The sequence below is a fragment of the Haliotis cracherodii genome, unplaced genomic scaffold (genome assembly GCF_022045235.1).
Source record: "Haliotis cracherodii isolate W230 unplaced genomic scaffold, xgHalCrac1.p SCAF_13, whole genome shotgun sequence".
NCBI lineage: Eukaryota > Metazoa > Mollusca > Gastropoda > Lepetellida > Haliotidae > Haliotis > Haliotis cracherodii.
The window spans coordinates 31,768,719-31,783,723 of NW_027266268.1; the positions used below are offsets into that span (position 1 = coordinate 31,768,719).

Below are 15,005 nucleotides of genomic sequence, written 5' to 3' on the forward strand. Positions count from 1 at the left end.
ACCTACAATTATGTTGTTCAATAGAAGTTGTTTTTTATTCATTTATATTTTGTGCTGATTTACTGATTTGGCAATATAGTTTGAACCGTTTTCTAAGTTAACCTTCGCGTTTCAATTCGGAAATTCCCTCGTAACACTGTGCCATACAGTATAAACATATAGTAACGATTAATTTTAATTTCTAAAATGTCACCTGTTTCATTCATGTGACAAACATATGACAATCCGTATGATATTATGCAGACGTACATATACAGTCGAACCCCAAAGTCTTGAACTCGGATGTGCCGATTCCACGAGTCCAGGCGAAATCACAGTCCAAAATCTTACCATATTTATAGTATTTTTACCTGAATGCTCGACATGGGTGTTTTGAGTTCAATTTAAAGTCCCCAAAGTTAAAAGGTAAAACTTATCACGATCCAGGTCGAATTCAAATAGTTCGGATAAGTCGAACTATTTCTTTGGTCCCCAGGAGTTCGAGGCAATTGGGTCCGATTGTTCCTTTATGAGTATATATCTGAATATGTATACAGGTAGACAGCCTGCTAGAATTGTCATCATACACCATTGCATTTGTAAATACCTTGCTCCGAAATAAAGTGGGCTAGACCGCCTCCATTGCCGTATGGGTAGAGTATCAGACAGACTTATTTCGTATGTGTGGCCATGAGGCCAATAGCACAATGACATTTTGTTGTTAACAATTCGCCGTGAAGCAACACTTGTATACTGATTAGATTGTAGCTAAATATGGTGTACACAGTTTTATTTATATTCAATGTATTATCCTTCTTTCAAATATCTTATAAACACACACAAGTCTGAGAAGAATATGGCTATTTTTGCTGTTCATTAACTGTACAGATTTTCTTTGTGATGGATTCGTGTAATAATAGTCAGGCAGGTATTTGATTCTTATATCCTCATATACTGGACATATCAATAAAACATGGTATTCATTTTCTTGGTCATATTTGCAGAAAGGACACATCGATGTTAAAACATCATTATCTTTGGAGTGTCTGTATAATTGTATATTGAGGGTATGTATACCACACCTGAACTTCGTTAAGCATCTGCGTAAAGAGAGAGAGTATCTGCCCAGTGACGTTAAAATATGGTACTCTTGTTACCCCGCCTGGCGCTCAGCATTAAGGGGATAAGACTGGTCCATTTGTGGTCAGTATACAGTGTCAGAGTGGGGTATTCATGTTAAAAGTTCGGCATGGTGTATCAGTGGCTTGTTCTGTAAAAACGACATGAGCAGACACACATACATATACACACACGCGTGCATGCACGTCACCTCATATAAGTGCAATATTCTTGAACGCAACGTTAAACCTCAAACCTCATGTTGCCTTGCTCACCTCTAAAGAGAATGAATCAAATAAGGGAAAAAAAATAAAAATGTATGCTTATTTATGCTCGGCAAACGTATACTGAATATTGTTTTTGAAGTCAGGTCTGAAGATTTTCGGGTTACGAGTGGCCCAGTCGTCTCAGGCGCCGCCTTTTGCTGTGCAGAGTTGCGTCCCTTTGGCACGCCAGAAACCTGTGATTTTGGGTTCGAATCCCGGTTCGGCCAGATTATGTTTCTAGGTTTGTTAGCACCATATCAGTGCTTTTGGGTTTCACCGAAGTAGTAAACGTCTGAGACCTGCATCACTTCGGGCTTTCCTCTGACATTAAGCTGTCACGCCGTGATATTACTGGAATACTGTTAAAAGCGGCGTTGAACCCAACTCACTCACTCACACACACTGGAGATTTAATTAGAAAGGAAATAAGATTCAGCCCCACTCACACCTGACATTGACGAAACATGGTGATTGTTCCTTGCCGATCTCAAATTATCAAGATTTCATTTCAATTAAATGTTATCGCAAGCCGTACTGCCACCGCCGATACAAACATAATCCTGTCTTGTATCATCAAGTCAACAAAGTCAGTTGTAGACAATGCCAGGGATAGAAAAGGTTGAATAATGCATACCACGTTTACGGTAGCTGGTCAAAGGGAGGCAACTCTGTTTTCAGATATTATGTTAGCATTTGAAAAGTACGGAAGTTATCCTGACGAGACCTGGATACTGTTGGTAAAATGCTTACAGGAGTATTGTCAAAAAAGGCATCACCTGTAGCTGTTCGTACTGGGCTAAAATGACTTTGTTTTCTGAATGTGGCAAATGTACGTCATAATGACGAAAGGAAAAATGAAATGAAGTGCACTGAATGTTTAAACGGCTTTAAATGTTCTGTTTTGTGTTGAACTCATTTTCCAGAATTGAAATAGTATTTTCCTGTTTTAAATCATACCATGAAGGAAATTTTTTCTTCAGCTCATGTACATGAAACTTTGATCTTTTGATCACCACAACCATTGTACCTGTAACCTATTGTTCAGGTTGTGAGAAAGGGAGAGAAAACGTTTATGCTTACTTATGCTATTTCTAGTGATATAAACAGAGGGACAGTTTGAATATTTGAAACGATGTACAATATGAAGGTTGTATGGCACTGGGATCGAATTACGAATTACGAATATGTTCTGTTTACTGACTTGAATAATCAGTTTTTTATTCAATTTAATTTAGAAAGTATGTGAATTTCTGAGTAATGTATCATTGCTATCACTGTGAGGTAGAGGTATTTGAATTCGTCAGAGATGTTTGTATGGATAAGAGCGACAAAACCCTTTGCATAATCACAAGAAATCTCTGTTGTAAGCAGACTCCATTTAACGATTCTGACTTTATTAAAAGCATCACTATGAACTTTCATTATTTCCGGGAGATATTTCCCATGTAAGCTCCAATCCGTAGCATTCTAAACTTAATAAATATACAGCGCCAGAGAATAACCAGTCTTGATTATCTACCGAAACACATTCCATTGGGCGTAAAAGGCAAAATAGGGGGGAAAACTATAGGAATGGATAACTGATAATCACTGATGACACCACGAAAGTGTACGCATGTCCTGCCCAACCGGTAGCAGCCGCGAGTGGTAAAATCTGACTCCATGTGTAGGTGCCGCCATTGGTACAATCTGACTCCATCTGTAGGAGCCGCCATTGGTACAATCTGACTCCACGTGTTCTTGGGGTAAACTTGCAAATGCAGAAAACACAAAGAAACACTGATTTGATAAATATATTTATTTCCCAAACATGATGACTGATGATATGCCCCCTGTTTACTGATTGCTGTATAGTAAACGTGAGATTACAATATTTCGGAACAAGGTAAAAATGTAAGGTCGAAATGATAAAAACAGAGTTTGTTTTCATATTTATGAATATTTCTTCTACCAAGGTGCAATTACACTAACAAGGAGGACCGTCACTGCAGGATGTTGAGAATGTCCTCCCATTCGATCGTGCATCTCTCTTTACATGTCCATAGTGCTTTGACCAGGTCCAGATAGGTGGCCGAACTGCCATTCCACTGCTTCCATTTAGTGAGTATAATCAAGATCTGCATATACTTTGAACATGGGTGTGCAACTCTGCCCTGTTGGATAGCCACAACGCTGAGCCCAAGTTCAATCCCGACATGCTCAAAGCCGATCCCGATATGTCTCGCAACAAGTCCGAGATTTCGTGGAGTTACAGGAGTCTTCAGTCTCTCGTTCACACAGCGTTTTGAACCTACACAGAAATCTGTATTACTTGATGTAACACCAATTCTACCACAAAGGCTCACATTAACAGGTTTCTTTCTGTTTTGTGTGATTGACATGTGGTATCTACATAAGCCTCAGTGAACCTAGCATCTCGACTCGATATTTCAAAGCGGGAACCCAATCAATCAATGATAACTGTACATGAGAAGAGTGTTCGGTGCAGCGCTAGTATATGAGAGAACATAAATGTAGGCATGATTTCTCTGTATGTGGTCGGGGAAACTCAGTGAAGCATTACTTATATACCCACTCGTGTATTCACAGCGTAAAGTAAGACAGCTCCGACGTGATTACACAGACACAGTGGACGGTCCCTGAAGGATGTTGAGAATGTCCTCCCACTCAATGGGACACCTGTCATTGCATCTCCACAGTGCTCTGACAAGGACCAGGCTGGTTGCAGTTCTCCCGTTCCTCTCCTTCCACTTTGTAAGCATGTGTACAACTTGCATATATAGTGAACATGGATGTGAAAAAGTCACTTGTTCGATAACCACGAGAGTAAGTCCAAGTTCGATGCCAACAGACTCGAACCCGATCCCGATGTGACTTGCAACAAGGCTGAGATCTCTTCCAGATACAAGAGTATCCAACATCTCCTCGTTCACAGCATATGCTTGGTTCCAGTGTCTTGGCCCTACAAAAGTCATCTCACAATAAGCATACGCTTTACATGTGCGTGTGTTTTGTGTAATATATTGGCTTTCAAACTACCCATTGATATTCTAAATTATCTTAACGTATCTTAATATCAAATTCTCTCAAAAATCCAAGACCAAAACATAGTGTTATCATACCACAATGTATAATGAAAACAGTCTAGGGTACACATAAAAACTTGGAATTATGCTAAGCTTGGACCTGATGAATCATACCAAAACACAAAATCCGTCTTTTGAATTGAATGAAACAATAAATAGGATTGAACGTACCTCTCTGTGCCAGCTGTGGGTTATAATGGCAGGTTATGGGGTTGTCTGTCTTGGATATTTTCTGGAATCAAAACGAACACAATGACACATATTCGTGAATACTGGTTCCATCAAAATATTTTCCCTCAGTTTAAAAACACGATTGACAGCTGTAAGTTGGTCAATCTTACATATATACATACATTAAAAACAGTCGCGAATGGACGTGTAAAAGCGGGGACGCACATAAACATTGACACGCCGACATACCAAGACGGAAAACAGGAGAAATGAGTCTTGACCTACCTGATATTTAAATCCTGACCAGCATAAAACAATATTGCCCATGCTGCCTGTATCTAACACTCCAGAGAGAAGGCGAAACAGACAACCGTATCCCTTCAGTATCTGAGAACATATGACACTGTCGACTACACACATTCCTTTATATATAGAAAGATGGGGATTCCCCTTCTTGCTGACTGAGTGATCAGGATATTTTCCTGCTCCACAAGTTACTTACAATTGATCTCGGGCTGCGGATTTTCGGATTGTATCGGATTGTGTGTGTGTGTGTGTGTGTGTGTGTGTGTGTGTGTGTGTGTGTGTGTGTGTGTGTGTGTGTGTGTGTGTGTGTGTATGTGTGTGTGTATGTGTGTGTGTGTGTTTGAATGTTCAAAAGACAAGCAACAACTTCAAACATTTCATGAAGATGTTTCTGCAGAATTCTTTTTAAAAAACACACCACATTATATCATATCCAGGAAATACTTAATGGGACAAATGGGACGAGTTGAATGGGCTTGAAAACATGAAGAGCTACAGAAGAGAAGAGGAAAAATAGTGGTGGTGTGGATTGGCATACTGGAGAAATAAGACAGTCATATTGTTAACCAAAGTAAACCGTCTCGTCATGTAAGTGTGCACCAATACACTTAAATGTGTTTCCTTTTCAATAGTACATAATATAATTTGAACATATACACATTAGCAGGTCAACTTTCTACTGTTTAATTGACCTCGATGTGTACGTACAGCAGTTGAATCATCTCACATCTATTCCCGATACATCAAATTTTGATAAAAGCGACATGCGTAATGATAAAGGAATATCTTCTAATATATCCTCCTGTTCAATTTAATGTACTGGTTACAAAGGAATATCTGCGAAATAATAAAGGAATATGTGTTAATATATCCTCCTGTTCAATTTAATGTACTGGTTACAAAGAGGAATATCGAAAAATGGTTACAGTATACAACAATGTCACATTATCCCAAATAGACTCAACATAATATGTTTTAGATATGGTACTAATGTAACAATTGCTGAAGTGCGGCTATTGCAGAGCGTGTGTCGGATCTTAAATAACTGACAATTGAATAAATATTCTGAAATGCATTAATATTTTTGAATAGAGTTGTGACGTGAATACATCCAGTTGGAACGAAGAATCTCTGATTTACTGCGTCGGATTTTCGGACTAGCAACGTCACAATCGCCACCGACAAGTAAACGTTCTTGTCGTCTCTTGTACCGGGACTCTGGCTTTCTTGAATGACTTGGTGATCGACTACGTCTGTCCTTTACTCTGAGGCGGAGATTGTTTTGTCGAAAATACAACGTAAATAGTATTCCATTTCAACAGTTTTCACAGTTATATTGCAGGTATTTTACATGAAGTAAAATGTTAAACTCCCGCTTTGGACATTGTTATTGAACCCCAGGGGTAAAAAGCACTTAATATCTACGTTATTGTTCCAGGATATAATGGTGATAACATGTGACATACATTAGTGTAGAAACAGTACAAACTATACAAACATCTCGTTCTAGTGATGTTTCAAAGTGAATGAAACGTGGACCAATATGCCTTCAGCTTCAACTTCTGTCATCTATATTTCCCTGTTGCTTATGTACTAAACGCATGTGCATATCATTCAAATGTCCTGGAAAGACAAATTTTTCTTACAACTAAGCTAAACTTAAATCAAGATTCGGCATCGCAGGCCTGATCAAATCATTCCAGAAATAGGAAATTAGGTAGATTTTTTTTACTAAATATGACATGCTGCCTGTGAAAGTGATTTTCAATTCTATCCCATACTATGACCTTTACAGGGAGATTTCACACATCCTTACTCACTAACTTAAATGGATCGGGTGGTCATGCTTGGTGACTTGGTTGACAGCGTGGCGTAGTAACCCGACGACATGAGTCATTGCTCATGATAGTGATCCCTGGATTCCTTGGTCGAGACTCGATACTTTACAGGCCACCGTGATATGTCAGGAGTATTGCTGGTAGCAGCATTTAGCAACAACAAATAGCTTACATCTTTTGTGAAATTTGTGAGAGTGGCGGGTACTTCTGGTAGAGCATTACATGCTAATCATTCTGTGGATTACCTGGTGTCATCACTGATTTTCAGTGATTCGTTCATTTACTTCTCATCACTATTTTGATCTGTTCCATGCATAAAGAAAGTGACAGTATGTCAGGCTTCTCTATAATTCGAATTCTTTATCAAGCTATTTGTGGAATCGAAAAGGGTATATTATTGAATACATAAAATCGGATTTTCGAAACTACTAGATTTTTCACCACTACAAATATGTTGCAATGGTGCATAGATATGAGTGCAGTCACAACTTTATTTACACATGTTTCGTCATTACGCCAATCTTTTCTGCTATCCCTTTGCAGTCAGCATGCAAAAGCTTTCACATTTTATCCTTCGATAGTTGTCTAAATGTTTTATGGTAAAAGTGTAGAGGACTGGATAGGATAACCATTTCCTTGTCTGTGACGGGTGCCACCAGTGGGACAGGATACCTTTTCGCGAACTTCTGGTATCATCTGTATTTGATTTCATACCTGAGAACCACAAGCCCATGACCAATATTTGCAAACTTCAAACCAAGAAATATTCTTACAAATGGAATACAGCTACTACATAAAGTAAAACACTACTTATCGTCCATAATCAATCAGCAAGATTCTACGACCGGCAAACCCTTGTGAAATTGTTCAAAATAAGAGACAACAGATAAACAGCTCACTTGGAACAACATAACACAAATAATTTGACTGTTCAATCGTGACCGGACATTGTAAAATCAAATCATGTTGTGAGACGCAATTATGTCTTCGGATTTTCGGATTACGGATGACGTTTAGGGCGCATGTAATCATCCTTCGCTAGTTCTTCCTCAAATATCACAAGAGACAGAAAGACAAGTTATTACAAAAGGCATCACAGCTATTTATTAAAATCATTTATTCTCAACACATACAAATAGAATCACAATGTATTACAAACGGAAAATAAAATAATGTTCAAATGAAGAGTGTTCAGTGTGCAACTTGAGGAAGCAGAAAAACAATCAGATCAGTCAGGATCCCAATTTATGTACATAAGCCTCAGTGAACCTAGCATCTCGACTCGATATTTCAAAGCGGGAACCCAATCAATCAATGATAACTGTACATGAGAAGAGTGTTCGGTGCAGCGCTAGTATATGAGAGAAAATAAATGTAGGCATGATTTCTCTGTATGTGGTCGGGGAAACTCAGTGAAGCATTACTTATATACCCACTCGTGTATTCACAGCGTAAAGCAAGACAGTGTCAGGTGAAAACAGCTCTCCGACTTGATTACACAGACACAGTGGACGGTCCCTGAAGGATGTTGAGAATGTCCTCCCACTCAATGGTACACCTGTCATTGCAACTCCACAGTGCTCTGACGAGGACCAGGCTGGTTGCAGTTCTCCCGTTCTTCTCCTTCCACTTTGTAAGCATGTGCACAACCTGCATGTATAGTGAATAAGGGTGTGCAAACCTGACTTGTTCGATAACCACGAGAGTAAGTCCAAGTTCGATGCCAACAGACTCGAACCCGATCCCGATGTGACTTGCAACAAGGCTGAGATCTCTTCCAGACACAGGAGTATCCAGCATCTCTTCATTTACAGCATATGCTTGGTTCAGGTGTCTTGGCCCTACAACATTAAACTCACAATAAACTACTTATTTACTTGTGTACATTGTGTTTGATAGATGTAACAACACTCAGTTCGATTTCATTATTCTAAATTAGCCTCACTAAACAAAAACAAAAAATACGACCCGTCCATCAATTCATCCACTCATCCATATGGTAATGTGGAAAAAATCATTGTGGTACTCATAGAGCTATACTTCCTCAAATATTATAAGACAAACAGATCGTTTCAATTCAATGAAACTAAAAAATTGAAACAATGTGTTCCAACGTACCTCTCTCTGCCGGATCGCGTTTATAATGGCAATTTATCGAGTTCCCTGTGGTGGTCAGTCTCTGGAATCGAATAAACACAGTTTTAAACACGATTGATAGCTACACTATCATAGCAATAGATAATCTTACATAAACTAAACTAAACAAAACAATGCAATAACAAATGCACGTGTACACACGCCGACGCGCATTATAAACATTGATACGTTAACGTTCGAATCGGGAAAGAACTTGAAATAAGCCTGTGGCTGTATATATACCCACCTGATATCGGAATCTTGACCAGCATGAAACATTATTACCCATGCTGTGAGTATCTATGCTTCTACTTCACACACGTGTATCCCACAGCCAGCTGACACAGTCTGATACTGTCGACGGTTCTGACAATCTTTATATATGGTAGTAGCGTAAGGGGATTCCCCTGCCTTTGGTAGGGAATTGTCAGTCACAGGCAACTTACAACCGGTTTTGGGATCGTAGTTCGGATTTTAGGATTTCATTCGCCATATCAGGATGATAGGCATGGGTAAAATACTTGTGCCGGTAGTATAAACACTTGCGTCAGTCGTGTGTTTATAGCCTTTTAGAAGTTGGAAGAATGTGAAAAAATGAAAGGTGTTTGGATGACAACTTCTTGCCCATTCATCGTGTGACGATGCAGGTGAAAGGTGAAGAAGTAGCCCTCAAATGTCGTAACAAACAATAGAGAAGTTGTGATCCATAAGAGTTTCACGTGTGTTTGGATCATACTTGCACGCAAGTCATATCGATACTTGTCTTCTCTGGGCCATCTGTCTTGTTCAGGTGCAGTAAATAATACACTTGTTTAAGTTTATTCAGTTAAATTGTCCATTTTGGCTTTCACCAGATCATCTGTAGATACGCGTGTTCTCATTTTCCTTATCATCAATACACGGTATGCAGAAACTGATCAAGACAAGAACCATTAAAACCATTTCATCACATTTCTATTGATATTACGATTATAAATGATTCTGTCTTCAGTCTATGTATTTTGGCAAGGATGTTCAAACAAAAACTTTTGCATATCATATATGTGTCTCAAAGCAATATTACCAAGGAACATGATACATGTATGTATATACATCGGTAAGTGTTGGAAGCTTCGCCGTAATATGATCAATTAGATCAAACCGATCTACCACACTAAAATCATCGATCCGAAAATCCGACAAAATGTTATACATGTAAATACATGTCGCTAGAGGAGCTGTACATACCGGAATGTGTACATTGTGTCAGTGTTGTGCGGGAAGGTTGGTTGGATATATGATGTCATTCTCCAGTTGATCACAGTACATAGGAACAGTTATGTTGCTGTGCTGATAAGGAAATGACATACTATGAGTTCGCGGCAGTGTCAGTAGGGGGTGTATACGATTTTGCGTGCTGAAAGGGCTTGAAAATATGAAGAAGAAATGAGGGGAAATATGAGCAGTGATGTGGATTGGGGTATTGAGGAAATGATATAACATGTTTTCTACATTCACATGTCTCATCATATAAGTGTGCACAAAACACATGGGACAGGTTTTTGGACCAATGAAGTGAAATTTTCCATTTACAAAGAAAATATATTTACATTCTCGTGTACCCGGACACAGGCTTACTTGAATGGCTTGACGATCGACTACGTCGGGTTCGATTCTCAACATGACAATAACGTTTATGACACGTTTGATGCACTTGTGGTATGTGGACATAATATTTAAAATGTTAAAAACCTTGGTATAACGACTGCATACAAAATAGTGGTTACTTTTATTATTCTGTTTCGTGTGAGAATTATGCATCACCTGTAGTATGTGGTACTCTGTTAAAGTTAAATTGTGCGTAAATAGTAAAGCGGGCGGTACGACGTTTCAGGACTTTCGGATTTTCGGACTGTCTTGAAAAGGCTTAATGAAAAGAAATGCATGTCGTTACGAATATGTTCTGAGTACTGTTTACAAACACTTGAATATTTTTTTATCATTGCTATCACTGTGAGGTGGAAGTATTATAAGCCTCCGGCTCGTGGTATTTAACATAGGGCGGGACGCATTAAACCACATGAACCCCTCGTGGTACTGCTAAAACGAATTTATCTTACTGACATGTTCCACTTGTTAAAGAATTGAAGCAAAATCACAAATTGATAGAAAACAGATGTTCGATTGAGCTGAGGATAACTTGTGCTATGTCACGCGACTTTCACTGACTCGGAAAAATGCGTGCGGCTTTTTGTTTCGAAGCAGGGTTGAAGGGATTCATTCTCCCGATCAGGGATCACGTGATGCCTGTCTTCTTCGTGGCGGGGTATAAGCGATTATTCTCCCGCTGAGACATTTATGTTCCATCCAGGCAGAATGCATAATATTTTATCAAGATCACGTAAACCAATCATATATCAACATTCTGAAATGGAGATATGATGGAACAGAACAGAGAATAATTAGAAATATCTGCCAAACGTAAAGCATTTTCGAATTTCGAATCTGACTTTACCATAAGTATGTGTTATTTTTTGCAGTGTCAACTTAACTCGGAGGAAAACTGTAGCGCAGATCATTCACGTTTACCACTATGGCAGAACCTCCGATCATGGGTATGTTTCTAACAAACTAACAATCATAATCAGCACAAATCTGGGATTCGAACTTACAATCATAGGATTTCGTCGCGCTGATTATGTACAGCTATCTGCAACGCATCAGACTACTAAGACACCACCTTGAGCCGTGGAAATGTTGGATATGTGACAAATCATTGTTGTTCGCATTACCGAGCTCATCAATGTAGTGTATGTTCCTTCCAATTGAAGTTAACTGAAATATGATAAAACACAAGACTACGATCTTTCATTATTCTTTGTATATTTCTTTGAGCAATATTTCACAGATCAAATGGAATCCAAAGCATTCCGAATTTAGTATTTCACATTATTACACAGGCCAGAAAGGGAGCGGAAAAATCCCCCGATCGGTGTGATAACTATATATATTTGCTATACATGAAGGCAAATCACATAGCCACTTTTACCTCGACACATCTGATCATTGTACAGGAGTGGTGATATCAATATCAAAATATCATGATTCCACCACAAAATCAGTTGATGCTTTATTGAATGTTTATTATTACTGAGATTACAGTGATTGCAGGATGTTGATAATGTCCTCCCATTCGATCGTGCATCTCTCTTTACATGTCCAGAGTGCTTTGTCAAGGACCATTAGGTGGCCGAACTGCCATTCCACTGCTTCCATTTAGTGAGCATAATCAAGATCCGCATATACATTGAACATGGGTGTGCAACTCTGCCCTGTTGGATAGCCCAAGTTCAATCCCGACATGCTCAAATCCCATCCCGATATGTCTCGCAACAACGCCGAGATCTCGTCTCGTCACTGGAGTCTTGAGTTTTCCGTTATCACAGTGTGCTGAACCTATATGACAAATACAAGATGCACAAAATGTTTTTTAACGGCTGTAATTAGATGTAAGATTATAATATTAGTTCCCGAGAGCTGTTATTCCGACAAAACATTTAAAAGAGAAAAAATAACTGAAATGATAACATGGGCATGGGAAGCTAAAACATAGTACAGTAAAACAGTTAAAGAGAAATACAGGAAACCACAGGGGACAATCATTTATCAGCTTTACATATAGAGCATTTCTATATGGAGCCTGACCAATTCCAAAGAAGCCTGCAGAAATCTATATATGATTCAACGTTTCGCAAATCATTTGAAAGGCAATTCCAGACCCGGTGGCCTCACAAACAAACGCATTCAGCAGAACATATATGTTGTTACCCGGGGATTCTCAGCTGAGGGAGTTTGAAGGAGTTGGTTTGACTTCTGATTTCATGAACACTTTTATATTTTATTGATATATCATATGTTTTGAATTAACCTAACTCACTTACCGAACTATATTATTAAACAGCTAAAAAAAAAAAACCCAGAAAATTTCAGAAGAAAATGCATTCATACAATCTTCAAAACAGATATTATGAGGAATGAGTAAAACAAACCTTTCTTTACGATCTGCTGAATACAAAGACAGGTCAGTTCGTAGTTTGTCAGCCTCTGCAATAGAAAGTACACACTAACAGTGTTAAGCTCACACGCTGAATCATTTCTGGACACGAATTGCATTTAACTTCATAGTCAAAGAAAACATTAAACTTTAACCATGCTCCACTTGATAATTTCATTTCAAAGAGTGAGTGAGTAAGTTTGGTTTAAAGCCGCTTTTAAGAGTATTCCAGTTATATCACGGCGTGTCAGCTTAATGTGGGAGGAAAGCCCGAAGTGAATGAGGTTTAAGACGTTGACCACTTCGGTGAAACCCACGAGGACGGGTATGGTGCTAACAAACCTAGAAACATAATCGGGGCGAACCCGGGATTCGAACCCACAATCATAGGTTTCTGGCGTGCCAAAGGGACGCAATTCTGCACAGCGAATCGCGGCGCCTCAGACAACTGGGCCACCCGTGCACCCTCCTGGTCAAAGAAAACATTAATCTTTCACCATGCTCCACTTGATAATTTCATTCGTACGGAATGATAAATAATCTGCAAAGTCATGTTGACATTAAAATGATGACTGTGTAAACACCTCACTGGGCTGCTGACTATCACTGACATAGTCAATGATAATATTAACAGATTTTGGTCAATCACGGTAAAATAACACCCAGTATGATGCATTTAGAATGCTATACTCTGAAGGCCGAGTGCTGTTCAAGTATTACAAATTGTACATTTATAATATATACTAGAAAATTGTTTAGACGTACCTGATATTGAATTCCTGAGGTGCACGACAGAATGCTATCTGTATCTCACGCTAACCTGAAATTATCTGACTGAATCGAGAACTGGCAGCTTCACGTGAGCAAATTAGGGAATCCCCACCACAATTTGAAACTACTACTTCTCTATCGTTCATGTTCGCTTCCAGCAAGGATCTTCGAATTTTCGGATTTTCAAAATCGATATAAAGATTATGCGATTGTCTCGATGCAGTGTAATAATATGAATGGATCACTGAAAAACAATGATGACAGCAGGTTTTCGTGAAAATGTTGAGCATGTCCTGCTCTACTTGGGAGGCCCGACACTCCCACAAATTTACTAAAGTAAGTGTGCAATGTTCCTGCCACGACGATTCAAATGAGTGCCATTAAGTTAGGAGGAGTGAAACGTCCCTGTAATGTCATGGCAAGGGAAAGCCTCACGCATGATGTTGACAAGCAGCGTGTTATGTTTGATAAAATCCTCTGAATGTCTTCCACAAAATGTTTGAAATGACTTGAACAGGGCTTTGATAGTTCAGCCTTACTTGAAATACTTAGTCCTATGAAAGTTATAAAATGTAAGAAGGGTTATTGTTGAATATTATACACATAAAATCGAATTGTTGGACCCACTAGTTTTTATCACCAATTCAAATCTGTTTCTGTAGTGTAGAGATGAGAGAACAGTCACATCTTATCAACACATACTTCGTCTTGACGCTAATCTCTTCCGTCATCCTTCTCAGTCTAAATGCAGAAGTGTTTAAGTTTTACGTAGGTGAAGAGGACGTTTCCAAATTTGAAGCATCAGTGGCAAAAATTATGTGCGATGCAGTTCCCGATTTGGACCATATGAGCCCGTGTTTGTTCCCAGTGGATAACGCTGGCTTTTCGCTTGAATGTGTTTAAGACGGTGCAACCAGTGGGACAGGACACGCTCACCTTTTCGCTGACACCTGGTATCATAAATATGTGATAGTAATTAAAAAATACATGATAATGTTATCGCTTTTCTTTTTATTTGTTAGATTTGCGAATAAGAAAATAGGCATGAATATTTAGAATGTTCAATCCTTTTAACAGCCGGGACATTTGTTATGTGAGAGGCAATTGTGTTTCCGGATTTTCGGATGACGTTTCGGGCACAGCTTTTCATCCCTCAGTCACTGTTCCGCGAATATCACAAGAGGCGGAATGACCAGTTCTTACAAAGGACATCATAGCCGTTTATTAACATGCAAATACAACCACAATGTATTATATAGGGAAATTAAATGATAACTGTACATATGATGAAGTGTTTTAG

The 15,005-nt window shown here is 38.9% G+C and overlaps 1 protein-coding gene across 1 annotated transcript; it reads right to left on the reverse strand.

Annotated features, from left to right (window-relative positions):
- Positions 1-3,979: 3,979 nt before the first annotated feature.
- On the reverse strand, positions 3,980-4,948 carry LOC139458617 (death domain-containing protein CRADD-like). Its single transcript, XM_071240040.1, has 3 exons — positions 4,907-4,948; positions 4,622-4,682; positions 3,980-4,326 (listed from the first exon to the last, which is right to left on the reverse strand). The coding sequence occupies exons 1-3, from the start codon at positions 4,946-4,948 to the stop codon at positions 3,980-3,982; spliced, it is 450 nt and encodes a 149-aa protein (XP_071096141.1).
- Between the last annotated feature and the right edge of the window lie 10,057 nt (positions 4,949-15,005).